The 25,625-nt window shown below is 60.3% G+C and overlaps 1 protein-coding gene across 1 annotated transcript in view; it reads left to right on the top strand.

Annotated features, from left to right (window-relative positions):
• Positions 1-921: 921 nt before the first annotated feature.
• ELN (elastin) overlaps positions 922-25,625 on the top strand; it is a 31,485-nt gene continuing 6,781 nt past the window's right edge. Inside the window, exons 1-27 of the mRNA XM_047714459.1 lie at positions 922-1,215; positions 7,180-7,230; positions 8,339-8,368; positions 8,869-8,901; positions 11,016-11,045; positions 12,226-12,261; positions 12,617-12,709; positions 12,955-13,014; positions 13,099-13,167; positions 13,857-13,904; positions 14,762-14,833; positions 15,160-15,189; positions 15,714-15,785; positions 16,346-16,387; positions 16,766-16,825; positions 17,110-17,157; positions 18,969-19,058; positions 19,143-19,196; positions 19,735-19,911; positions 21,092-21,145; positions 21,709-21,825; positions 22,056-22,112; positions 22,493-22,579; positions 23,415-23,471; positions 24,340-24,435; positions 24,529-24,588; positions 25,024-25,128. Of these exons, the coding sequence (XP_047570415.1) occupies positions 1,134-1,215; positions 7,180-7,230; positions 8,339-8,368; positions 8,869-8,901; positions 11,016-11,045; positions 12,226-12,261; positions 12,617-12,709; positions 12,955-13,014; positions 13,099-13,167; positions 13,857-13,904; positions 14,762-14,833; positions 15,160-15,189; positions 15,714-15,785; positions 16,346-16,387; positions 16,766-16,825; positions 17,110-17,157; positions 18,969-19,058; positions 19,143-19,196; positions 19,735-19,911; positions 21,092-21,145; positions 21,709-21,825; positions 22,056-22,112; positions 22,493-22,579; positions 23,415-23,471; positions 24,340-24,435; positions 24,529-24,588; positions 25,024-25,128 (1,810 nt within the window). The 5' untranslated portion in view covers positions 922-1,133. The remainder of the gene's footprint in view (positions 1,216-7,179; positions 7,231-8,338; positions 8,369-8,868; positions 8,902-11,015; positions 11,046-12,225; positions 12,262-12,616; positions 12,710-12,954; positions 13,015-13,098; positions 13,168-13,856; positions 13,905-14,761; positions 14,834-15,159; positions 15,190-15,713; positions 15,786-16,345; positions 16,388-16,765; positions 16,826-17,109; positions 17,158-18,968; positions 19,059-19,142; positions 19,197-19,734; positions 19,912-21,091; positions 21,146-21,708; positions 21,826-22,055; positions 22,113-22,492; positions 22,580-23,414; positions 23,472-24,339; positions 24,436-24,528; positions 24,589-25,023; positions 25,129-25,625) is intronic.

The following is a 25,625-nucleotide window of genomic DNA, read 5'->3' as shown; positions in this document are numbered from 1 at the left end:
CCGGTGAGACAGATGGGGGCTGGGTGATAAAGGTGGCTGAGCCACTTCTCAGTCCAGGTGAGGTCCCCAACCCCTGGGTCCCCCGTAGAGTACCTGGGGGTCCAGCCTGAACTTCACCAGACACTGTGGTCTGCACGGGCCTGTGTGTGGGACTGTGACCTTGATCCATGACAAATGGAATCCCTGTGGTGTGTCAGGGTATCCCACATGTCCCTCAGATGCCTCAGGGGACAACGCCAACATGGCCTTAATTCCCAGGCCATTCCCCTGGTGCAGCCCCTCTGCCTTTGCACTTAGGGATCCCGGACCTGCCCCGCACTCCCTCCCCAACGTCAGGCAGGAGACTGTGACTGTAGCCTATAAAGAATGGAGCCCTATAGTGTGTCAGGGTCTCCCTTCCTTTCCCCAGATGCCCCACGGGACAGCGCCAACATGATCTCACCTTCCAGGCCATTCTGCTCACAGCCCCTCTACCTCAGCAGACATTGGCCCCAGGCCCTGGACCCCAGACCTGCCCGACACCCCACCTCCCCAGCTTTGGGCAGGGACCGTCTCTGGCCAGACCTGGGGGTGTTGGGGGAGTCTGGAGGGCCGGGTGGGGGCAGAGGCGCGGGACAGCTGGCTCGTGTCCCCACGCTGGGCCCGGGGCCCAGCCGGAGGGGCGGGGGCCTGACCACTCGGGCCTTGGCTGGGGCCGGATTTTTGGCCGGGCTGCAGGGCCCTCCCTCCTGCTTCCTCTCCCGAGGGCTGTCCTGGCAGAGGCCCCCCTCGCACTTTCTGGCGGGAACAGGGCCAACAGTGAGAGAACAGCTACAGAGGGAAAGCAGGAGAAAGATGGGGGGGACTGTGTGTGTGTGTGTGTGTGTGTGTGTGTGCGCGCGCGTGCGCGCGTGAGTGTGTTTTAAGGAAAAAAGCCCACAGTCCAGTCCAGTCAGACCCAGCCTGGGAGGCTTGTGAGCCGGGCCTTTCGTAATTGCCCCCCTCCCCGCGGCCCCCTCCCCCAGGCCTCCCCCTTCTCCCGCCCTCCCGCCCGCCCTCTCTCCCTCCCTCCTTCCCTCTCCGCGACGAGGCGGCAATTACGCTTTGGGGATAAAACGAGGCGCAGAGAGCGGGCTGGGCCATTCCTCCCCGAGATGGCGGGTCTGAGAGCTGCAACCCTGCGGCCCGGAGTCCTCCTGCTCCTGCTGGCCATCGCCCACCCCTCACAGCCTGGAGGTAGGCCTCACCCTGCTCCCGGGGATGCCGGCAGCCCCGGGGGGCCGCCCAGCCAGGTGGTTGTGCTGACAGATCAGAGGGTGCCCTTCACCCTGCCGTCCTCCAGGGGTTCCCAGGCGGGAGCCCCTCAGCCACTGGATCCTTGGAACCGCCCCTCCCGAGAGCCAGCCCGTGCTGAGGAGGAACCTGTCACAAGACTCGGGATGGTCCCAACTGAGTCCTGGTTCTGCCCCCCCAACAGAACTGAGGACCCCTGCTCTGTCCGGGGTGCTGTCCCAGTGGGGGTGGGCTCCTGAGCACGCTGGGGAGGGCCCGGTGGGGTCCCGTTGGGTCATTGGGCACCAGCAGTTTGCACACCTGTGGATCCAGTAGGCATGCACATGTGTCCCGGGGGTGGGGGACCGGGGCTGGAGGCCAGCTCTGCCGCTGTGAGCTGTGTGACCTCAACAGGTTCCTTGACCCCCGGGGAAGTCAGGACACCTGTCTGAGGAAGGTCACAGTTCAGTGGATTACGGGGCTGTGGGTTGGAAAGCCGCTGCCATGGTCTGTCCCTGGTGAGGAGGGGTGGGGCATCTGAGCATGTGTGTGAGTGTGAGTGTGCGCATGTGCGTGCATGTGCACAGGAACGAGTGTGTGGCACACGATCGCACAGGTGGGCATGTATGTATATGCCCAAATGTGTCGTCAGACAGTAGAGAGGGAATGTCTGTTCACAGGTTCATCCCTGAGCAGGTCTATGTGTGCGTGTGTGCGTGCGTGTGTTGGGGCGGGAGTTGTAAGGTATGCGAAAGTGTTGTTAGCGTATGCACAGGCATGTGCACGTGGGAAACACGCTCTCCAGGTGCGGATGTCACTGTGCACGTGTGTGCGTGTGTGTGTGCATGTGTGTGCGTGGTCCAGAGCACGAATGAGGATTGGGGAAACCGGGGAAGGTATTCATCCCCTGGCAGAGAGAGAGGGTGGCCAGTGGCAGAGGCTAAAGTGGACCTCGGGCAGTCCCGGACCGTCTGGCATGCTCTCTGCCACAGGGGACAAGGGTACCCCGCCGTGGGGCTGCTACGCACCTCAAGGGCCCCTGGGAGTGGCTCCCCGGGGGCCCCCAAAAGTGTTCGTGGCCATGGAAAGAGAGGGGTGCAGATACCTGAGCCATTTGGTGGGGTAGCCTGGGTGGGGTCAGCTTTCTGGGGGCATCCCCCTTGCCGTAAGAACCAGAACTTCAGTGGGGGGCCAGCATGGGGGGCCCAGTGGGAGCAGGGCCACGCCAAGGGGCTGGAGTAAGGGGCTGGGCAGCTGCAAGGTTTCCGTGCGATGGCCTAGCTGGGCAGGACTGCTGGGAGCAGAGGGTTCCAGCACGGGGGTCAGCTCCTGGACCTGGAGGAGGGGCAGGGGGACTCGAGCACCATCTGGTGGGTCCAGCAGGGGCAGTGAGACAAACCCCAGAGGACCAGCCACTTCCCCAGGCCCCCCCCCCCGCAAAAGCAGCAGCTCTAGGCCTTCCTGAACCTCCTCTCCGCTCCCCGAGGTGTGACCCCTGAGCACCTGCCTCCCCAGAGCATGGCAATTCAGCCCTTCAAAAATCCCGGGAGTCGCGAATATTATCCTCTTTTGCAAATAGGGAAATAGAGGCTGAGACGGGCTAAGGCAGCCGGGGGGGTGGGGGGTGAGCCCCAGCCAGTTCTCTGCCAAAAAATGAGGGGCGGGGGCCGGGTACCAGGCTGCCTCTGGGGAGGAGCACACCCAGGGATGAGTCTTCTAGAGTGGGCACGCCCTTGAGCAGAACGCACCCCTTCCTTGTGTCCTCGGTGACACTGCTAACCTTCCCCTGTCCTTGTTTGTTTTTTTTGCAAGCATAAGTCTCAGCTCGGTCCCAGGCAGTGGAGCAACTGGGTCCCAGTATGGGGTGTGGGAATCCATGACATCTGTTGGGGGTTTTGCCCAGAGCCTCAGAGAGAGGTTAGGGTTAGATCAGGGGGGCGGAGTGGGAGGGGCCGTCTACCTACACACACACACACAGAGCCTCCCGCCCAGCTCTCCTAGGGAGCCCAGCTCCCCCCACGCCCGCCCCCACCCTCCACCAAGAGGCACCCATGGGTTCCCCACCTCCAAAATACTCTATTTCCTAGGGGGCTCCCTAGGAAAACTGTGATGGAACGGATTGTCTAGACCCATTTAGGGTGGGTCCAAAGCAGCTTTGAGGACCAGCCGCCCCCAAACCCCCACGCCATCCAAAAAGAGACAGAAAACAATTAAATAGGGGAGAAGTCCTTCCCCCGTGCCTCAGAAATGTTATCAGCCTTTTCTTTTCCTGATTCCGGAACTAAGGATGATTTGGAACAGGGATTATGGACCCTGGCTGCCGGCTGAAGTTAACTGGGGAGCTTTAAACAGCGCTGATACCAGGGTCCCACCCAAGAATTCCTGCTTTATTTGGTCCGAGGGGGGCACTGGATTGTAGAGGTTTTGTAAACACTGCCCAGGTAACTCAGATGAGCCTCCGGGGCGGATGACCTGTGGTTGGGGGGCTAATCCCGCTCTCCGAGTTTGCTGGGGCGGGAGGCTGAAAGGCAGACGTGCCCAGGGGGAGGGAGGAGACAAAGTCACCCACTAGAGGACAGATTGTTTTTGAAAAGCCCTTGGCAGCCTTTCTCCAGGAAAACAATAAACAGCTTCGTGAGGTCTTATCTGCTCCCCCGCCAGTCCCCCGGACTGGGGTTTGGCAGAGCCCCTTGCCAAGGCCTGCTGGTCCTATGCTCATTCCCAAATGGCCTTCTCCACGTCTTTGAACCTGAAGCCCAGGGCCCAGGCGAAAGGCCCTGTGTGCGACTGAGGTCCGATGTGGGTCCCGGGCCAGGTGCCTCATCTCACCGGCCATAAATTGAGGAGAAACATCCCTGCCCTACTTATCTCCTAGGCCCAGGGGGAGACTCCTGCCAAAGTCACATCAAATAAGGGGACTGTGGGAATGTGAATTTCTGAGACGATTCATCTTCTGATTCAGAATGTGTTTACTTGGACCAACTGACTCTTACAATTAGTGCATATTTCTATGGTTTAACTTTCCCTCTCGCTACTCACGCCATGCTTTGTCTCCTGGGTGGAGCGTGCATGGGTAATGGAGGAAGTAGATAGGACTGCAGGTCCCGGGGGTGTCCGGAAGAGTTCTGGGAAATCCAGGAAGGCTTCATAGCAGAAGCGACATTCGAGTTAGACCTTGAAAGAAAGGGCAATGAGAGGCCGTCTGTGGATGAAAGATGAGCCTGGGTCTCTGGGGCTCTGGAGAGACAGAGGGGCTGCTTCTATCTAAGCAGAAAGAAGACGTCTCCGCAGGTGGAGACGGGAGGGGGTGACTTCCCCATCACCAGAGGCCTGCAAGCAGGAGCACAGGGCGATGTTTGCGGAAGGAGTTTCTGCCCGGGCCAGAAGACTGTTGTGATCTCTGAGAGTCTAGGAGGCGAGAGACGAGTTCCACCAGGGGCTAGCCTGCAAAACAAGCCAAACCCACATAAAACAAGACAAGCGTGCTCCAAGCCAACGGCTTTGGGCCCGCCGAGCAGTGAGAACCACAGGCTCAGAGAAGGCAGGAGGGGAAGAATTTGGGATCAGTCTTGGAGGAAGGGCAGGACTTGGGTCGCAGAGAGGCGCTCCTGGTGGGAGGCACAGCTCTGGCCAAGGAGGCGAGGAGGGGGATGACCAGCTGGAGTGTGAAGTCTGCCCTTCTGGAGGCCCTTGACGGACGACAGCCTTAATCTGTTCTCACCTCTCCTGCACTTGGCGAGAGGAGGGGGGCTGGGATCCTTTGGCCCTGCCCCCCCTTCTCCCTTAGCTCCGTGCAGAACGGGGAGCAAAATATCTTTAGCTCCCCAGGCCGGCATGGTTCAGGCTCAGAGTTTAGCAATCACTGTTGGGATCTGAATCATGGGGGGCCGGGGGGCTCGGGGCAGGCCAGGATGGCTGCAGAGAGAGGGGCAGGTGCTGGGGAGAGAGCAGGTAGATGAGGAGCCGCCAATGGGCGTGGGGAGCAGAACCTCGACAGAGGAAGTAGGGGTTCAGCCAAGCCCAAGGTGGGGGCCCCCCAGGCTGGTTGGGGACAGAACAGTTTGGACCCCGACCCATAGGCAACATCCTTGACTCCCCTCAACCTCATTCACCAGCTGGTTTATCGACTATCTGCTGGATACCTCCCCCAGGCCGTGCACTGCTTCGCAAAGCATGGACAGAGACTCACCTCCTTTTTTGGGGGGGGTGATCACTGTATGCTAGAGCAAGGGCAGGAGGTCTCTCCCTTGAACCCTTTGACAACTTGCGACAGCCTTGCAAGGCCGAGGTTATCAGTCCCCCATTGCTTATGAAGAAACTGGGGCTCTGAGGAGTTAAGTGACTTGTGCAAGGTCACACAGATGCTAAGAAGTGGCACGGCCAGGATTAGAGGCCAGACGGGCGTGTCCCGAGCCCCTGGCTCTGAGCCCCCACACACAGCTCCCGCAGCAGCCTGCCAGGAGCCAGAGAGCAGAGAGAGGTGGGGAGAGGGTACTGTTGTCATAGGGAGGGAGAGAAAGGGGAGGAGGGTGAGAGCCGAAGCAGAGAGAGACCTGGACTACAAGAGGGAAAGGCACGAGACACACTCAGAGCTGGAGGCTGGGGCCAAGGGAGGCATCAAAGGCCCGAGGCAGGCTGCGTGCGAGGTCAGCAGCAGAGGACAGGGTCCAAGCGCTCCTTCCCGGCGGGCCCAGCCTCCGGAGGCTGCCCTGCCGCTCTGTGTCCCCCAAGGCTCAGACCTGATTGCTTGCACACTCCAGGTCTGGGTAACAGGCCCCGGGGGGCTGCAGGCCCTGGGGGGCCCGTGGCGCCGGAGTGACAAAGCACCGGGCTTTGGCACGGGGTGACCATGGCAGCTTGGCTTTCCCTGTCCTGCTGGGCTGTCGCTGCGGTTGACAGGGCCATGGGGCCAGCAGGCCCAGCTGTGGCAGGCCAGACATCTGTCATGAGGTCTCCAGACACACCGCAGGGCTGCCCGACCCTGTCCCCCAACCCCACCCACGGCCCTGTCAGCGGGGTGGTCCCGGGTCCCCAGCCAGAGCACTGGCAGGGCTGCTGGTCAAGGCTGGGGCCACTCCAGGGGGTGGAGAGGGGGGAAGCCAGGGCCTGGTCTGCCCTGGGATTGTCTGTTGCCATGACCACGCGCAGGCCTGGTCCTGGGCCCAGCAGCACGGCGTTCCCCAGCGAGAGCCATGCGAGTCCATGGGGAATGAACTCGTGATCTCGGCCGGGCAGACAGCCCCCGGCCTGGCCAGTGAATTAGATTTTCCTTAGGAAACTATTCACTTTGGTCATTCATGGTGTCCCCCTCTGGGCCCCGGCAAGTCCTAAGACAGCGCTGTGTCCAACAGCCAGAACCCCACCCAGCCGTCGCTGCCCAGTGGCCGAGGACGCTGACCTCACGCCATCCTATCCGTGTGGGAATGGCTGCGTTTGTGTTCCCTGAAGCCACACTTCCTTGCTGCTCGCTGTCACAGCCCGGCCCGCCCTCCCACAGCTGTGGGCCGGGCTCACGCTGCTTGGGGCTGGTAAGAACGGGACACCCGGCAGAAGGTTCCCGGCCCCAGTCCCCTGCCGGGCCCTCTCCGGGGAATGGGGAGAGAAGTAACACAGTGCCCACCATCCCGCTCAGAGCGATGGCCCGGGTTTGAATCCAGACTCCGTCTCTTCCCACCTGTGTGTCCCCAGGTCCCCCTCTTCACCTCTCTGAGCCCGATTTTACATCCATTGAAACAAAGGTAGTAATCTCTGCCCTTCCAACCTCATGGGGCCGTCTTGAGGAGCGTGAATGAGAAAAGGCTTTACGATCATCAGTTGTTTGCCCGACATTCTTTGCAGACACACAGCAGTCTACAGTCTTCTGCCCTCGGCTTCATTAGGGTTCCCCTAAGTTCTGGCTGATGGAGGACTCTACTTACTTACTTCCAGGGGTCCCGGGGGCTGTTCCTGGTGGAGTTCCTGGAGGCGTGTTTTACCCAGGTAATGTACACAAAACTTCCACGCACCCAGGTAAGGCAGATCGTGATCAGATCATAAGAGCTGCGCCCCGTGGCAACGCAGATGGGAAGGACACGGGCGCGCCTCCCGCAGCAGACCCGTGAGCCCCTCTAAAAGCCATCGGCGTGACACTTCTACAAGGACTCGAGCATAAATTCTTTGAGAGATGAAAGACAGCATTTGCTTGCAAGGCCCTACGGAAGTGGACATCTTTATCCCGCCCCCCTCAAACCATGAAACCCACTCTTGAGAATCCGTTCAAAGAAAATAATTCAAAGGTAGAGAAAAAGAGAGATCCCGAACAAGGTTTATCAGAGGGTTATTTGCAAAGGCATAAACCAAAAATCCCCCCTGACTAGAAGGTGTGATTGAGTCAAATCCGTCCTAATTAATATACAGCTACTGAAAAATATAGCAATGCCCTACCTGCTCAACCAGACAGCACAGTGCTTTTCCAGCTGCTAACAATATAAAGGCAAGGACCACGTGCAGCTGGAGACTGGGAACACCCCGTAAGATAAGGGGGAGAACGGTGCAGCTCTGGCATGGGGGTGGGGGTGGGGGGCGGCACGTTTTCTTTTAATTTAAGGGGAAAAAAAAGCATCATGCTTTGAAGTAGACTGAAAAATCTAAAGTAATATTTTCAATACTTATAAAGTATTGGAGGGGCACTTCCAGGGAGGGGGACCCCTGGATGAGCAGGGGGAGGTGCCCGGAGAGGGCGTGGAAACCCCGCCCCATCCTCCAAAACTTGCCTCCGCTCCCTGCCCCCCACCCTGCCCCTCTTCCATCTGGCCTTTCCTGGGTTACATCCTTTCATAATAAACAGATGATCTAGTAAGGGAAAAGAAAGAAAAAAGCATCTGAGGGTTCAGGACTGACATGAAATGAGGGCAGCTGCCGGTTCACTCCCAGACACAAAGAGGCACCAGGTTGTTGGCCCAATGGGGAAACTGAGGCTCACAGAGGTTAAGGGTTGCCCAAAGCCACGTAGCTGGGCAGTGAGGAACTTGACCGTGGATCGTGGGCAGCTTTCTGGCAGAGACACTGATGGTTCTATCTCTCTCCCTCTCTCTCTCTCTCAACACAGGTGCTGGTCTCGGAGGTCTGGGAGGAGGAGGTAAGCTCAGAATCCGAACTTGGTTCCTCACCCCTGGGGTCCAGCTGTCACTCGGGTCCACCCAAGTCCCCCGGGCTCAGAACCCCAGAAGGCCTAGACATCCCTCAGTCTACAGACAGTGTCCAGTTGGGAGAGACTTGCCAGAACCCACTGGCCTCCCAAGTCGCTCCCCCAGCCTCTTTCCCTGGTGGCCTCCTTTCCCCTGGGTCTTGACCCTCCACAACACCCCTGCAAGGTCTTCCGGGGCTGGGAAACGGAGTCTGAGACAGTAGAAACCGTAAGTCAGGGCTGAGACTAGGCTTCCCGCCCACACATCCAGACCCCGGGCTCCCGGCGGCTCCCTGGCCAAACGGGAGGACCATCCCCAGGAGCTCTTCTAGGATCTGGGGAGTGAGACACACACACACACACCCCCCGCCCCTGCATTGCCCCAGAGAGAGAAATAGTGAAAAAATCTCGGCCTGGGTCTTCTCATTCACTCCCATCTCTCCGCTCTGCAGCTCTGGGGGCTGGAGGCAAACCACCCAAGACTGGTAAGACCTGAGGGGAAGGGGAGGGCAGGGCAGGGCAGGGCAGGGCCTCCAAAGTTGTGATCCCAGGGAGGGAAGCAACAGGCCAGAGGAGGGAGGGGGGTGGCGAGCAGCAGCTATACTCTGGCTGGGGCTGGGCCCCAGGTCCTCTAGGAGTAGGAGGCTGGATGTCTTCCCCAGGTGGGGAGGGTCTGGGGTCTACCCTGCAAATACCCATGGGCCCAGCTTCCTGGAAAGCCCCCTTGGCACAGGGTTGCAGAAACAGCCCCCAGTGCCGGGGGTGGGGGGCGGGGGAGGCAGGGCCCGACCTTCCAGTGACTACCAAGCCCATGAATGTCACTCTGGTGCTGACCCCGATGGTGGGCTCCAGACCCTGCCTGGATGGTCCCCTGATCCCAGACCAAGCTTTCTCCAACTTCTAGACATCTCTGACCTCAGTGACCATTGGAGCCCTTATCCCAGCCCCGGGCTGAACCCTGACCCAAAACTGAGGCCTGGACTTAACCCCAGCCCAAACCCAGATGCTGGGCCCAGATAAGCTCCCCTCCCGACCAGGCAGGCCCCTTCCATCTGTGTCTAGACCTTGGAGGTTTCATCTGGCTCCATCTGTCCAGGCTTCTGCCCATGGGGCCCAGATCTGCCACTGAGGTTCCGCGTCAGCTCCAAAAAACACACCCCCCAGGAAAAGGGGAGGGCAGGTCCCTCCAGGAAACACTGGCAGATAAAGAGCAGGTGGAGGAAATGGTCCAGATTTATGGCCCCATCGGCGTGAGATGCTGCACATGTAGGCTTGGCCAGCCCCTCCACCCCACCCCCTGCTCCGCGTCTCCCCGGCTCTGAAGCCAGAGGCTCCAGGACACTTTGGAAATGCGACGGCTCTTACGAAATCCCAGCGTTCGATGATCCAAGTCCAGATGAGTCCACAAGACCCAGATCCCACTTCTCTGCAAGCCCATCTGGGTTGTGAAACTCCAGGGCTGGGCCAGGCGAGTGCAAGAGAAGAGAAGACAGCAGGAGTCCTGGGCCAGGGCTCTCCTGGGGTCTGTAGGGGTCTGCTAGGCCAGGAGCCTTGGGGCTTCACTGCTGGGTCTGGCACCACCTGCACCCCAGCTTCCTGGAGGGGCAAGCCGTCCTCAAAGGGTCCCCGAGGGCAGGGAGGCGGCGGAGGTGTGGAAGTAGGACTCTACTTTGCTGGGAGAGCCCACTAAGGACTTTACTTTGTGGGGGTCATGACTGCAAAGCTGGGGGGTGCGGTGAGTGGATCCCACCGGCAGCAGGAGAACCCGTGGCAGGTAGCAGTAAAGCACCAGACGGGAGACCGGGACCGGGACACATGCCCACAGAGGACAATCAGGGATGAGAGCTAAATGGAGGTGTTCATGGGTGAAATGCTTAGTGTAGACATCCGAAGGAACTTCGGGCTCAGGGTGAAGGAGTAGACCATAAGGGAAGTCAGAACATGACCTTCTGACGGTGAGGGCCCAAGATCGTCCCCTCTCAGCCTCAACACCCTGGGCCATAAAGGCCCAGCTCTGGTCACAGTGCCCACCTCCCTGCCCCTCCCGGAGCAGCTCCACATGGCCTGGCCTCGGGGACATCCGGGCCTGCCCAGGCAAGATGGAACGGGGCACAGACGGCACGTGTCATGCTTGGGAACAATTAATCCCTTGACAAGTAGAGGGTGGGTGGGCTGGCAGACGCTCCACGCGGGCGTCCGAGGGCTGGGCATGCCTGGACTCTCAGTGGGGGCCCAGGCAGCTGGGAGCGGCACCACCCACGCCCGCCGGCACCAGCTGGGGGCCAGCCGCCGGCCGGGCAAGACCAGAGGGAGCTGGGGGACACCCACTGGGTGCCCTGGCAGGTGGCACACACTATGTGGTTTCTGCTCCCAAGCCCACGGGTCCCGGGGAGGTCGGGGACCTGCTGGCCATTCCGTAGCTGGGGATACTGAGGCTCTGAGAGGGAAGTGACGTGCTCCCCCCATACACCGAGTAGGGAGAAGCAGCCGGGTTCAAATCCAGGGCTCTGTGACTCTGGGAAGAGAGAGGGTTCCAGGGGCCGGGCCCCGGGGCTTCCCCCGGCTAGAGTGAGCTCCTCACCTCTCTTCTCCTTTCCAGGGGCTGGACTCCTGGGGGCGTTCGGGCCAGGTGAGTCCCCGGGGAGGAGGGTGAGCAGGGGTGGGACTGGTCATGTGGGAGGTGACCCCGGAATCAGACAGCTGGAGGGGGAGCATGGGAAAAGGGCAGAGCCTGCCCACCCCACCAGCCCCAGCTTCTTCCCACTTCCTGTTGGGTCCCTAGCTTCTCTTCCCAGCTCTTCTGTGGGCAGGAAAGGCCTGAGCCTGTTGCCTGCCCTCTTGGAGCTCAGGAAACGGGCTTGGCCTGAGAGCCCCTGGCAGCACCGAGGAAGGGCAGGGCTTTCGGTGTTAAGGAAACACAGGCCCAGCTGGGCACATACTGCACCTGCCTGATAGGGAGAGGGGCCGCACTTAGAGACCCACCTTTCAGAGGGGCCGGCTGAGTTCCAGACCCGGTCCGCTCAGACAAGGGAGAGATGGGATGGGAAGGGGGACCACACCCAGGGAAAGCCAGGTAGACCCTCTGGGGCTCAGCCTTCCCCGGTGCCTGGGGTCTGTCCCCAGAGAAGCCTGCCCCTGGGCTCCGGACTGGAGCTCGCAGGAAAAGATTCTCACAGAATTGGAAACAAACCTGGCTCGGTGGTGAACTCCAACCTGATTGCCCATCGGTCCCGGCCAAAGCCGTGGAATGTCTTCTGGAGGGGGAGAAGGAGCAATTGGGCCCAGATGTGGGAAGGAGAGAGCCAGAGGGACCCATTCGGATTCTCACAAACATTTTAGCGTCCGTCTGCAAGCGAGGAGGCTCCTGGACAGCAGGGCAGGCTGGATAGACATACAGATGGTGGGAGAGGAAGGGGGTTCCAGATAGAGGGGAGGAGGAGCGAGCTGAGCCAGGGGACCCCTATGAGGAAGCAGCCCAGGCCTGGGGGGAGGGGGAGGGGTGTTGATGGTAAGACCCCTGCTGGGCACCCCCTTTTGCTGACAGGCCTAGGGGAAGCAAGGTTTGGCCTGGGGGTATGAAGGGGCGTGGGTCATTGCTATCATGCCGACATGGCAACCAGAGGCGGGTCCCTATTTTATCAGGATCGAACCCTCAGTACCACCTGCTGGAGTCCAGCTTGGCTGTGGGCACCGCACACGGTCCTGCTCGGTTCCTAATCCCCCTCCCCAAGACCCTTCCCAGGCCCAAGGACGACGCCAGCATGCCAGCCTCTCCTCTCCTCACTGGCTTGGTCTCCTTCTCCCCGCAGGTGCTGGTGGGCTCGCAGGCGCTGGCCTGGGGGCAGGTTAGTGTGGACATCCAGGCAGCATGCCCGTCGAGGGGCCAGAGGCCAAGCCCAGGGCATCTATTCGGTGGGGAGGGCAGCTGGGGTTCAGGGATGGTGGGCCGGGCCTGTCCTGGGCGCTAGCATGGGTGTGATGTTGGAGCAGCTGCCCAGGGTCTGAGCAGGTCACGGCCGGGTCCGGGCCAAGAACTGGAGAGAAGCCCCAGGGACCATCTCTTTGCTCTCCATCCCCAAACCTGGCCCTGGGAGTGGGGGTCGCTGCTTGGCATGGAAGCTACCTGAAAGGCATCTCCAGGGAGGGACAGGGCCCAGTGGGGCTGGGGCTCAGAGCCTCACCTGGTCCTCTGCTCTGCAGGGCTCGGGGCCTTTCCCGCAGGCACCTTCCCAGGGGCTCTGGTGCCCGGCGGAGCGGCGGGAGCTGCTGCGGCCTATAAGGCAGCCAAGGCTGGTGAGTGTTACCCCTGGGGACAGGCCGTAAGCCCGCTGGCCTCTGTGAGCTCCCAGCTTTGCTGAGACCCTTTCCTGGGAGGCAGGCGGGCGGGCAGAATTGTCAGCCCCAATCCACCGGGCCTCGGGGAGGCCACCAGCCGGGGCCAGACCTTAGTATGGGGCCTTCAGCTGGTGGCCCAGGGCCCTCCTGCCTCCCGCCGTTCCTTGCGTGACCCCTGGCCTCTCCCACTCCCCACTCTGCAGGGGCTGGGCTGGGCGGTGTCGGTGGCCTTGGTGGCGTCGGCGGCTTAGGAGTGTCTACAGGTATGGTGGGGAGAGCGGACTTGCCCAGGGGAAGGCCGCAGGCCCGGGCGGACCCCACTCTGACGCGCCCCCATCCCATGCCAGGTGCGGTGGTGCCTGGGGCTGGAGCCGGGGTCGGAGTCGGAGCTGGAGCAAAGCCTGGGAAAGTGCCTGGTCAGTGTGCAGTCCCCGGGGGACTGGAGGGGGCCGGGCAGGGAGGGGAGCGGTCCCCCCTCTGCACCAGACCAACGGGAAGGGAGAGGTCAGGCAGCAGCGGGCAAGGAAGCCAGCCAGGCCCCATGCATGGTAACCTGGCAGAAATGCCAGAGAGGGACCCCGGCCTACCCTCCGGGCCCTTCTTCCAGATCTTGGACCAGAAAGGGACCTCAGAGGCTCGCTCTATGGCAGGCACTCAAACGCCAGATGGGCGCGGGGTGGGGGACAGGCAGGGCGGAAAGGCCCGTGGCCGTCCCGGCAGAGCTGGGCTGAGCCCAGGCCACGCTGACCCCCCCATCTGGTGCTTGCTCCCCTGCACCCAAGCCCTTGAGGAAGTGACTTCAGGTTGAACAAAAGGCTGCCTGAGTCCACACAGCAGGGAGGGAACATCTGGAAGCTGTTAGCCCAGAGGTGGGCCGAGCCAGCCGTGTAAACAGGCTCCAGGAGACAAGATAAATCCACACAAGAAAGAAGGGCTTGCAGACGACTTCCGAAACTCGTCGGAGACCTGCGGCCACTGCGCTTGGGTCTCCGGCGACATCCCCTGGGCCCCCGGGCGGCTGGGGTCTGGGAGCCCCAGAGCCGCTCCGGAGAGACGGGCCCGGGAAACCTCTGCTCACAGCTCAGACCTCTTCTCTCGGCCACAGGCGTGGGGCTGCCCGGCGTCTACCCAGGCGGAGTGCTCCCAGGCACAGGTGAGGGCCAGAAGAAGGAGCGGACCCCAGGGCAAGGAAAGAAGCCGCCGGCGGGCTCCCAGGTGGCCCGTGACCTCCCCAGCCGGGCCCTGACCGGCTCTGTCCCCCTAAGCATCAAAGCTCAGACCAACGGACAGAAGATGACCAGAGTCATCTTTCCCCACAGAGGCTAGCCAGCTTCACCCCTGTCCCCAGCCCTGATCCTAGGCCCAAACCCAGACCATCGTCACAGCCCAAGAAGGGCCCCCTCCCCCCACCCTGCCCGGGGACACAGCAAGTCCCAGGGTAGCCAGCTCTTTCCTAAAAGCTCTGAGTCACCAGGGGGCCCGCCCAGCACATCCGCCCTGCAGGAGACCCCCTCTGAGCTGCCCTCTCGCCCTCCTTCCCCTGCCAGGGCCTGGCCACCCCACCCAGCATGTGACCTCCTGAATTCCCCCAAAAGCCCAGATTCAGCCCGCTGTGAGGGATTTACTGACAGAGTGTCTGTCCCCACTCCCCACTCCACTGTCCCTCTGGCTGAGGTGGCCCAGCCCCAGTGGAGACAGGAGTGGGGGGGAAGTACCGACCCTTCCGCCTTCTCCGGGGATGGTGGGCAGCGTGGCTACAAATTACCTCCAGTTTAGCGAGAAGGCCAACTGAGGCACAGGCTTGAGTGGCGAAGACATGGGATTAAAACTCAGGGCTTCTGACCTTGGGTCAGACAGGGACCCACGGCCACATGGCCCCCCATCCCCACCCCGTGAGCCGTGCCCCTGGCTGATAGTACAGAAGCTCAGCTCTGTGACCCGGGGCAGGTTGGGGGCCCGCAAGGCCTGTCTTCCCACACGTCACTGCCAGTTCCCTGCTTTGCCCCACAGGAGCTCGGTTCCCGGGTGTAGGGGTGCTCCCTGGGGTTCCCACTGGAACTGGAGTCAAGGCCAAGGCCCCAGGTACGGGCGCAGCCAGCGGGCTGGGAGCCCAGGGTGGGAATCTCCACCCTCCTTCAGGCCCCTGTAGCCCTGGGTGGGGGTGGGGATGGGGACTCGGGGCTCAGGGCCCTCCGGGTACGTGCCTCTGGGGCTCCAGCCCAGGTGTAGCCGGCCGAGATGGGCAGCACCCCTCTCAGAGACCCCCAAGTGTAAGCCGGGAGGTCCAGGCAGATGGAGCCATGCTCCAGTCGGCCTGTCCCCCCACGGCTGCCTGGCACCATTTATGGGTCCCTTGGCGCCCAGGGCCCATGGGGGTGGGGCTGAGCTGATGGCTCCTATCTTTGCAGGTGGAGGCGGAGCTTTTGCTGGAATCCCAGGTGAGGCAGAGTGGGGTGTCCCCCCCACCCCCTCCCACCTCCAGCGGGTGGGCAGGCCAATAGAGTAGCCAGCCAGGCAGGGAGGGGTCCTTGACCTGGGAGGGGCTGGGCACCCGACATCCCAGCAAGGCCTCCGGCTTCCCTCATGCCTAACACCCCAGGCCTTGGACTGGCTTCAGCACAATGTGGCCTCGATCACAGGCCACTTACCCAACCCCAACCCCTCCGTCTGTGCCGCAGCCAAATGAGCCCAGAAAGCCCACCCATCTGTGCCAAATGCCGTGAGAGCTGCAGGCCCGGACGGTGGCCGAGCCCCAGGGTCGGGGAGAGAGTCCTGCAGTGTCCTGGAGGAAGTGGCCTTGGGGCACTGAGGAGGGCCAGGATGACCGGTGACAAAGAGGCAGGAAGACAGTCTGGGTTCTGGAGCTCCCTCTGAGCGGAACGTGGGTCATGAGGCTGATGGGCCCCGCGGGGCTACTGGTCCCCTCGACCGGGACCTGAGCTCGCTCTCCTTGTTTCCACAGGAGTTGGACCCTTTGGGGGCCAGCAGCCTGGCGTCCCACTGGGGTACCCCATCAAGGCACCCAAGCTGCCAGGTGAGTCAGAAGGAGGACTCGGGACGTACCACTCCCCAGGCCTCCCTGCTGAGAATCCAGAGTGTGGGGGACGTCTTTGTCACCCACTGGTGTCTCTGTGAGGCAGTGGGGAAGGGGGTGGGGAAGACACCTGAGTATGGACGCCCACGTCCTGTCGCCAGCAAGGGAGGCCATCCTGTAGGAGCCGGCCTCCTCCACACGCACAGGTGCAGAGAGCCGTAGCCCCCGTAGGAAACCACAGATGTTGATGGAAAGACCCCTCTGATGTCAGCCCCCTGCCCCCGCCACCAGTTCCCGTCTATCGGGAGGCTGACAAGAAAGAGACTCGGATTCTAGGGCCATGGCGGGTCCTGGATTTGTAGGGAGGGGGCATGCCCTCAGCCCTGGAGCAGGGGTGCCCTCTCCCTCCTCCACCCAGGGCCTCTGCCCTCCTGAGAGCCTCTGAGAGCAGCTCGGGAAGGTTCTCAGGCCTCAGTACCTGGGAGGCAGGGCTGCCTACCCAGAATAGGGCTGTCTTTTGCCAAGGAGCAACCCCTGAGGCCACCCTGCCCCCTCTTCAGGTGGCTATGGACTGCCGTACAGCACTGGGAAACTGCCCTTTGGTAAGTGAGAACCCCCTGAAGGGATGGGCTTTTCTAGATCTTTCCAGTGGCAGTGGCCTGGCAACGGGAGCACCCAGCCGGGGATGGGTTGAAGGCTGGAAAGGGAATCCCATAGAACTTGGACTCAGACAGCCTGGTTCTCGACCCTGGCCCTCACGTTTAGTCCCAGGCCTTGGGCAAACCAGTTTCTTCATCTGTAAAATGGGAACAAGTACCCCACACCCATTTGTGTTTCCTTTCACGCTGGCTAAGAGTGAAAGGGTAGAGACTCTGGGCAGCCTGACCCCTGAAGGGCAGGGTGGGGGGGCCGGGGGGCTGGGGGTGGACAGCCACAGTGAGATCGGCAAAGCGGCCCACTGAGCCTCTTCTATTTCACAGGCTACGGGCCGGGAGGAGTGGCTGGTGCTGCAGGCAAGGCTGGGTACCCGACGGGGACAGGTAAGGACACCCTCAGCCAACTCTCAGCCCAAGGGGCACCAATCGCCCAGGCTCCAGAGCTGGCCAGGGTCTCTCCAGGATGCACGCCAGCCCACCCTGCATCCAGACCCCAGTATGAGCCTGGAGGACCAACTTGGGTGAGGGCAGCTCCCTCAGCTCTGTTGCTAGGAAGCCCCTCACCCAGCGCCTTTTGAGAATGGGTTGGTTCTCGTGGGGCTGGAGCAGGTGGGCCCTGGAAGTGCATGAACACAGTTTTCAGCATCTCTCTCCTTCCCCTGCCCTAGGAGTGGGCTCCCAGGCTGCAGCGGCAGCAGCTAAAGCAGCAAAGTTCGGTGAGTGGGTGCACCTGCCAGCCCCGCCCCCGGCCCCCAGCCTCTCCATCCCTATTATCACTGAGAGCCTGCCCTACAGAGAACTAACCAAGGCAGCCCCTTCCCACGACCATTTATCTAATGTTTTCAATACTGCCCACTCCTCCATTTGTCCATCTACTCATTCTTTCTTCCATCCTTCTCTCCAACCATCCCTATCCATCCCTCATCCATCTTCCCATTCATCCATCCATCCATCTGTCCATCCATTCATCCTTCTTTCCATCTCTCCATCTATCTATTCCTCCCTCCATCTCTTCATTCATACATCTGTCTATCCATCCCCCCATCCATCTACCCCCCACTCCTCCCTCACAGTTCCATGCCTCTCTCCTTCCTTCCATCCCTCCATCCTTCCTTCCATCCTTCTATCCACACATCAATCCCTCCCTCTTTCCATCCTTCCATCCCACATCTATCCTTCCCTCCCTCCTTCCACCCATCTCTCCTCCATGAATCCCTCCTTCTTTCCATCCATCAATTCCTCCTTCCTTCCATCCACCCATCCTTCTATTCCTCCCTCCATCTCTTCTTCCATCCCTTCATCCACCCATCCCCCACTCCATCCATCCATCACTCCATCTATCCATTCCTCCCTCTCTCCACCCATCCTTCCATCTATCCATTCCTCCTGCCATCACATTCATCCATCCACTCATCTACCCATCTCTCCACCTCTCCATTCATCCATCCATCCATCCATCCATCCATCCATCTCTCCATCCATCCATCCATCCATTCATCCATCCATCCATTTCAGAGACCAAGGTCAAATAAGAGCTCTGCTAGAAAATGCAGGCACTATGGTGGGAGTCGAGAAAAGGGAGACATTATTTCTACATGGGGGAAATCAAGACGGTTTCTCAGAGAAGATGACATTTGATTCAGGAGTTTGCCATGTGGTTAAAATAGGAAGGAGAAGTCCAGGCAGAGGGGATGGGTACTATGGTGGTTAGAAGGATAATTCTAGGTTGTACCTACATGAGTATTTAAACCATGTAATTGTTCAGTATCAATGTCATGTGTATTACAAAACTTCTATCCTGCTCCTCAAGCCCACGATCCCTTGGCCTGCAGATGTGGCATAGCCTTCCCCATGCCTGTGTGCTGGGCAGAGTGAGCATCCATGCCCCTCCAGCTCACCCCCCAGTTCAGAATCGCATTACTGGGGTTGAGATCCTTGCCTTCACCTCCAGTCCCAGGGGAGCCCCTCCTGTACCCTGATGGGACAAAGGATGTCTCCCCACCAGCCCAAGGGGGCAAGAGTGAAGGGAGAGCAGCAAGCTGAAGGCCCGCTCCATGCAGGCCCTACAGGCCCTCCCTCTAGGCCCCCAAGGCTGGAGGGGGTGGCTGGAATGTGGGAGCAGGAGAGTGGGGCGACAAGGGGCTGCCAGAGCCGGGCAGCCAGGCGCTTGGATTACAAACTTGGCCGAGTGTTCGGAACACAGGGAGGGGAAGCCTTGAACATTCCTACAGGGGCCCCTCTGGCCCGGGGAGCGGCCGCTTGTGGTTTCTCAGTATGTGGCAGTGATTAGAATGGGATTTGTCTGAAAACATACAAGTCCCTTAATGAGCGTGCTGAAATGGACACTTTGGGGGTGAGTCAAGGAACAGTGGGGTGGGGGCCTCCTCAAGCAGGCCCAGCCGGAGATGCTTGGGCCACATTCCCAGAGGAGATTGTGCTGGTTAAAATCCCAGCATCCAAGCCACCTTCCTGCACGGCCTCTGGAAGGACCCTGGGAGCCACATGTTCACGGTCCCCTTCCCACCAGGTGCCGGAGGAGCCGGGGTTCTCCCTGGTGTTGGAGGCGGCGGCATTCCCGGTGGGCCCGGCGCAATTCCTGGGATTGGAGGCATCGCAGGTGGGCATCTGTCCAGCAGGGGCTGGGGGCATTCTGGAGAGGGCCCCAGGGAAAGGGTCTCACCCTCTGTGCCTGTCTCTCCAGGGGTGGGGACTCCAGCTGCTGCAGCCAAGGCCGCCGCAAAAGCAGCTAAGTATGGTGAGTGCCCCGTGGGGAGGCCAGCCTGGACCCCAGTGCCCTCAGCCCCCAACCACAGGGGCCTTGGACAGCCCAGTCCTACAAGGCTGGGTAGACTTGGCCTCCGTCCATCTCTGGCAGCCTCTATCCCCCATCTCCCCAAACATGCAATGTTCCTACCTCCCTGCCTTTGCCCATGCTGGCCACTCTTTCTGGAAGACCATTGTTCTCCACGGATTGGCCCACCTTGGGGGTGGGGATGTCCCATGGAGCACCTGGCTTCTCCCCTCCTACCCTAACGCCCACCACCGCTGCACCCACTGCCCAGGGGCCCAACAGAGAGACTGGACTTTGCTTTAGACCTAGATGGTGGTCTTCCCATCCTCAGATCCAAACCCTCAGAGCTCCGGGCAGGTTCCAGCAGGCCTCCCTGCCTCTCGGATGGGTGGGATCCTGTCCTGGGACCTGCCACTCCCACAGCTCCCAGAGCTGTGCCCTTGGAGGCCCTCTGAGGTTCCCACAGGGTCCAGACCAGGAGAATAACCTTCTCCTTCCACAGGAGCTGCTGGAGGCGTGGTGCCCGGTGGGCCAGGCTTTGGCCAAGTAGGCATCCCAGGAGTTGGAGTCCCAGGTGTTGGGGTCCCTGGTGTTGGGGTCCCTGGTGTTGGGGTCCCTGGTGTTGGAGTTCCAGGTGTTGGAATCCCAGGTGTTGGAGTCCCAGGTGTGGGTGTACCAGGTGAGCTGGGCTGCAAGTATGCATGCGTGGGCACACACATGTAAGAGAGAACTATTGAAACCATTGATATGACTTTTGGATTGCCCCTAATACCTCACCCAGCTATCCTCTTCTCTTCACACCCTCAGCCATGCCTCGTCTTCTCTTCCTTGGGCTATAACAATCTCCTGATTAGTCCCCACCAGTGTTGAGTTTTCTAATTCGTCTTTTGGCTGTCAGTGTGTGTTCCCAGCTCTTAGCTGAACAGGTGCTCAGTAATGGTGGGTGGACAGATGGATGGATGGATGATGGCGAGATGGATGGATGAATGGATGGATGGATGGATGGATGGATGATGGAGAGATGGAGGGATGGATGGATGGATGGATGATGGCGAGATGGATGGATGGATGGATGGATGGATGATGGCGAGATGGATGGATGAATGGATGGATGATGATGAGATGGATGGATGGATGGATGGATGGATGATGGCAAGATGGATGGATGGATGAATGGATGATGGCAAGATGGATGGATGGATGAATGGATGATGGTGAGATGGAGGGATGGATGGATAGAGGGATGATGGTGAGATGGATGGATGGATGGATGATGGTGAGATGGATGGATGGATGGATGGATCATGGTGAGATGGACAACTGAGTATGTCTGTGAATGGCCATGTAGATGAGTAGACAAGCTCATGGACGAGGGAATGTGTAAATGAAGAGACAACTAGAAGGAGAGACATGGAGAGATGAATGCAGAGATGGGAAGACAGATGGAAAGGCAGGTAGGGCACTAGCTAAGTGGTGAGAATGACGGATGGGTAGATGGATGCATGGGTGGAGGGATGGATGATGGATGGATAAGCACATGGGTAGATGAGTAAATGATGAGATGGGTGAGCAGAAGGCAAATGTAAAATGAACCATTGGATATCTAGATGAATGGATAGGTAGGCAGAGGAGTGGCGAAGTGGATGGGTGAGTGAGTGCATGGATGGAAGAGACTTACGTTGGTTGAGTGGGTGGATCGAAGTCCAAGGATAGACAAAGGGACAGATCAAATGGGTAGATCAATGGGTAGATGAATGGATGGTTAAGTAGGCAGATGGACAGATGAGTAGAGGGGGATATGTGTTGATGAATGGACAGGTAAGCCCTTGTGTCATTTGTGTCCCCCTTGATCTCTCCAGGGGCTGTGTCACCAGCTGCAGCTGCTAAAGCAGCCGCCAAAGCAGCCAAATACGGTGAGTCCTACCCTGATAGCTCTGCCCCGTGCTGTTCTGGCCAGAGAAGGGGAGTGACTTGGTCAGGGTCACACAGCAAGTCACCAGCAAGTCACTGGCTGAGCTGGGACCTGGAACTGTTGGGCCCCCACGCAATGTCTCCTCCAGTTGTCTCCTACCATGAGGCCACGGGGCTGAGTAATGGGAGAGTCCCAGTCTGGCATTCCCAGTGGAGACAGCGTCCCTGATCCTCCCTGCCCTAATCGGGACCCTCTCAGAGGAGCCTAAACCTGCTTAGGGATATGAAACCTGCCCGCAGTCTCTCCAAGGCCAACGATGGGCCCCTTCCCCAAGTGCTCAGAGAAGAGAGGGGTTGGAGAGCACTGGGGGGGTGGAGGGGGATGTCAGTAAAGACTCCCTTCAGGGGCGCATGCGCTCATTGGTTTCTGGTCCTTCACGAACCAGACTTGAGGGAGACCTGCCTCCTCTTTTCCAGCTGACCAGCATCCCCCCACCCCCCACCCCGATCCCTCCCCAGCCCCTCTTACTGAGATGCTCTTCCACCTGATTCTCTCCCCCTGCAGGGGCCAGAGCCGGAGTGGGAGTTGGAGGCATTCCCACTTTCGGGGTTGGTGCTGGGGGCTTTCCTGGTTACGGTATAGGAGCTGGAGTCGGAGGGGTTCCTGGAGCCGCGCTTACCCGTAAGCCTGAATTCCACATGGGGACACTGGGAGAAGGCTTTTCTTTTGTAGGGCTATGGGGGGAAGGGTGCAGGGGAGCACAGGCTGGGGTTCAGAGTGCTCAGGGAGGAGCTGGGGGGGGCACAGCGAGGGGCTCCAGCACCTTTGGGTAAGAGCGCTGTAAGCACAGCCCTCCCCTCCCCAGAGATCCAGGGGGGTTCTGAAGGGCTCTCTCTCTCCCCACTCCCCTACCACAGCTCAAGCAGCAGCGGCTGCCCAGGCAGCCGCGGCCAAGGCAGCCAAGTATGGTAAGTGCCCCAGCCTGCCTGTCCCCACGCCAAGGCCAGTGACCTCTGCTCCTCCCCAGCCCTGCTCCCTCAGGGGGCCCAGGCCCCAAGCTCAGAGCCCTCCCCCAGCGTGAGGACGAAGCCACCTTGCACTCGGGCCTTTGCTTCCCTCTCTGTCCAGGTCAAGGTCGGGGGTCCCTGGCCCCATCTTCCAAAGCCACTCTGAACCCTTCTGCTCTCTTCAGTCGCCCAGCACTGTGATTACTGGGGCCTTGCTCATCACCCCCAGCCCCAACCAGCAAGTCCTTGCCGCCCTTCTGTTCCCCACAACACCTCCGCCCTTCGCTCTCCCAAGAAGCCTGCAATTCTAGGGACAGAGCTGACGCCCCTCTTTCCTCCAGGTGCTGGAGGCGCTGGAGCCTTGGGAGGGCTGGTGCCGGGGATCGGAGACGGAGTGGCAGGTGTCCCAGGCACAGGAGGTGTGCCAGGTGAGCGGCGTTCCCAACCCCGAGACGGGTTTGGCTTGTCTCATGGAAGGATCCCTGGCGTTGCCCAGGTCAAGTGCACCCTTTTGCAGACTTGACAAGAGAATGGGGAGGAGGGCGGGCAAATTCCCCTGCTTGGAACGAAGACCGTCCAAGGGATCCTAGCTTGCTAGGGAGGCTCGGAAGCCAGCTTGGCAGTGAAACTACTTTACTCCAGTGGCCTTTCTGGTCCCAGACCAGGTGGGAGGGCCTGCCTGGGCCACCCTTTGGCTCTCCTGGGTTCATTCTCCCCCGTCAGTCAGAGGCCAAAGAGAAGAGATAAAGTCACACGGAGATAAGTTACAGACTTCCTTGTTTGTCCCCACCCGATGTCTCTTCAGCGTGCCTTCTTTCTGGGAGAAAAATTTTCCTTTTGAGGTTCCCCACCACCACCAAAACGAACCATTTCCTCCAGTTTGGGATATAAGCAGTGTTAGGATTTTTTTTTTTTTTTTAATGAACACAACCTTTCACAGAAAGCTGCACAAGGCTTCTAGAGGCTTAGGGAGAGGGTCTGGGCTTCTCCCCATCAGCGCTGGGCTCCCCTCTGCCATAGCCAGAGCCCGAAGGTCACAGTGCCCAGGTTGGCTAGGGGGCCAGCTTCAGGGCAGGCCTGGCCGCCAGGCTGACTGTCTGTGCTTCCCTGTCTGTCTACAGTCGAAGGAGACAGCGTGAGGAGGGTCTTCTAGGGGAGGGGACACTTCCCTACAGGGGATCTTTCCAGAATAGGGGATGGGGAAGGCGATGTGCAGCAGGGTGTCAGGGACTGCCCCCTGACCCCTACTCTTCATCTCTCTAGGAGCAGGGACCCCAGCCGCGGCAGCTGCCAAAGCCGCCGCCAAAGCCGCCCAGTTTGGTAAGTGTCCCCCCGAACCCCCCATTCTGCCCCCAGCCCCCACTGTGGAGCATTGCCCCCAGCTCCAGCCCAGATCTGGCTGGGGCCTGCCTGCCTCTGGACCTCAGCCTGGGTTCACCGGACTCCCAGCCTCCTAGAGTACTTCTTGGCCCCTGATGAAGCTCTCTCCATCTCTTACTACCTCCAGAGCCCACCCTGGCAGCCCCAGGCACCCACACCTTCCTGAGTACGGCAAGCCACAGCAGCCCCACTTGACAGATTCCCACCGTACGCCAGCCTCTGGGCCAGGAAGTGGCGGGGGGGGGTTCCTATGCCTTAGCCTTAGGAACCTGCAGACATCAAGGTTCTGATCACAAAGTCTAGCACTGTCTAGGCCAGAGAACACCTTGACTCCTGGTCTGCTGACCCCCAAACTCATGTATGGCAAATGACCCCTTTTTGGCCAAGATACTCTGTGCAGAGGCAATCCTGACACCCACTCTATGGGGTTGGTACCACCAGTCCCATTTTACAGACATGCAAACTGAGAGTCTGGGAGCTTGAGTCATGCCCCACATTTGCTCGGCTCAATGGCAGCTAAGCTGAGCTTTGAACACGGGTCTACCCGTCTCGCCGAGTTCCCTTTACTGTGTAACTGCCTCCGCCACCCTCAGAAGCCCCAAAGGGGTCCTTGTCCCCCAGAGGTTAAGAGCTCCCGGTCCTGTATATGCCTCCTTGCAGGGATGAGGTAGCTGAGGCCCCCGGAGGGAAAGTAATGCGACCGTCACACATTACTTGTCCGGGCTGGGACAAGAGCCTGCGGCTCTTTCTGTCGGTTTCCGTCCTTGGTCATGACCTGGTTAAGAATGAGCTCTTCTTACTCTTGCAGGGCTAGGCCCCGGGGTCGGCGTGGGTCCTGGTGTGGGTCCCGGCGTGGGTCCCGGCGTGGGTCCCGGCATTGGCATTGGCCCCGGCGGTGTTGCAGGTGAGCTGCCTGAGTGAGCGGGCCTGAGGGGCCTCTGAATCCTCCCTGGGTGCTGTCCCTGACCCTGAACTCCCTCCCTCCCTCTCCCTGCAGGAGCAGGGACCCCCGCTGCAGCCAAAGCGGCTGCTAAGGCAGCCGCCAAAGCCCAGTACCGTGAGTACCTAGCCTGAGGGGCGCCCTCCCCACCCTCCACGATACGCAGCCTCATTGGGTCCCAGAGCAGCCACCAGAGGGCTTGGAAGCACAGATTGGGCATGCAGGAGACCTGGGTTCAAGTCCTGGGTCCCACACTAGCCAAGTGACCTCCGAGTTCCCTCCCTGTCCTCCAGTGTGACACGTGGAGTGTCCACAACCACCGTGTAGCCCAGAATGCCAGCCTGGGAGGGGCTGGACCTGGCAGTCAGTGGGCGTTTTAGGAAGACCATTCTTGGTGGCGCTATAGAGGGCAGGTTCAGTGGCAGGAGGCCCCTACTTGTGTCTGGGTCCCCCCGCTGGGGGCTGACTCAGCTCCCCAGGCAGGACCCGCCATGCTCCCTGCGCATGCTCCCTGCCTGCTATGCCCCCTCCGCCACTGCCCATGTCCCCCAGGGGCTGCAGCCGGACTTCCTGCCGGCGTTCCTGGCTTTGGGGTTGGTGCCGGCGTTCCCGGATTCGGAGTTGGTGCTGGTGTTCCTGGGTTTGGAGCTGGTGCAGGTGAGGGGCCTTTTGGGCCTAGGCAGAAACTGCCCCCTGAGCTCAGAGGAGGGGGACCCCTCTTCCTGCCCGCACATTCCAAGCAGCCTCACTCGGGGCCTTATAGTGAATCCCCCATTAGGTTCTCCTGAGCCATCAGAGATGACCGGGTAACAGACGGGTGGCAGGCTGGGCAAAGGGGGCCCCAGGCCGCTAGATTTCAGAGTTTCTGCCCACTCAGTTAGACGAGTGACAAGGGTTCCAAACGGAAAAGTAACCCACTACCCCAGAAAGGAGGGTGGAGGTCTGTGGGGTCAGTGGGCCTGAGGGGGCCAGTCTGGCTGCCCTCCAGTAGCACGCTATGTATGGTAAGGGGGCCACTAGGACCTCCAGGTCTTCACTCCTGCCTGCTCCGCATCCAGCCTCAGGCAGATCACACTGTGCCTGGAGGAGAAGGAAAGGGCAGACAGAAGGAAGAGGCATGGTTCAGCCTTCAACCAGCCCCAGACCAGGCTGGC

Source organism: Lutra lutra, chromosome 18 (assembly GCF_902655055.1).
Source record: "Lutra lutra chromosome 18, mLutLut1.2, whole genome shotgun sequence".
NCBI lineage: Eukaryota > Metazoa > Chordata > Mammalia > Carnivora > Mustelidae > Lutra > Lutra lutra.
The sequence above is the reverse complement of the archived record's forward strand: the minus strand, read 5'-3'. Positions and strand labels throughout refer to the sequence as shown.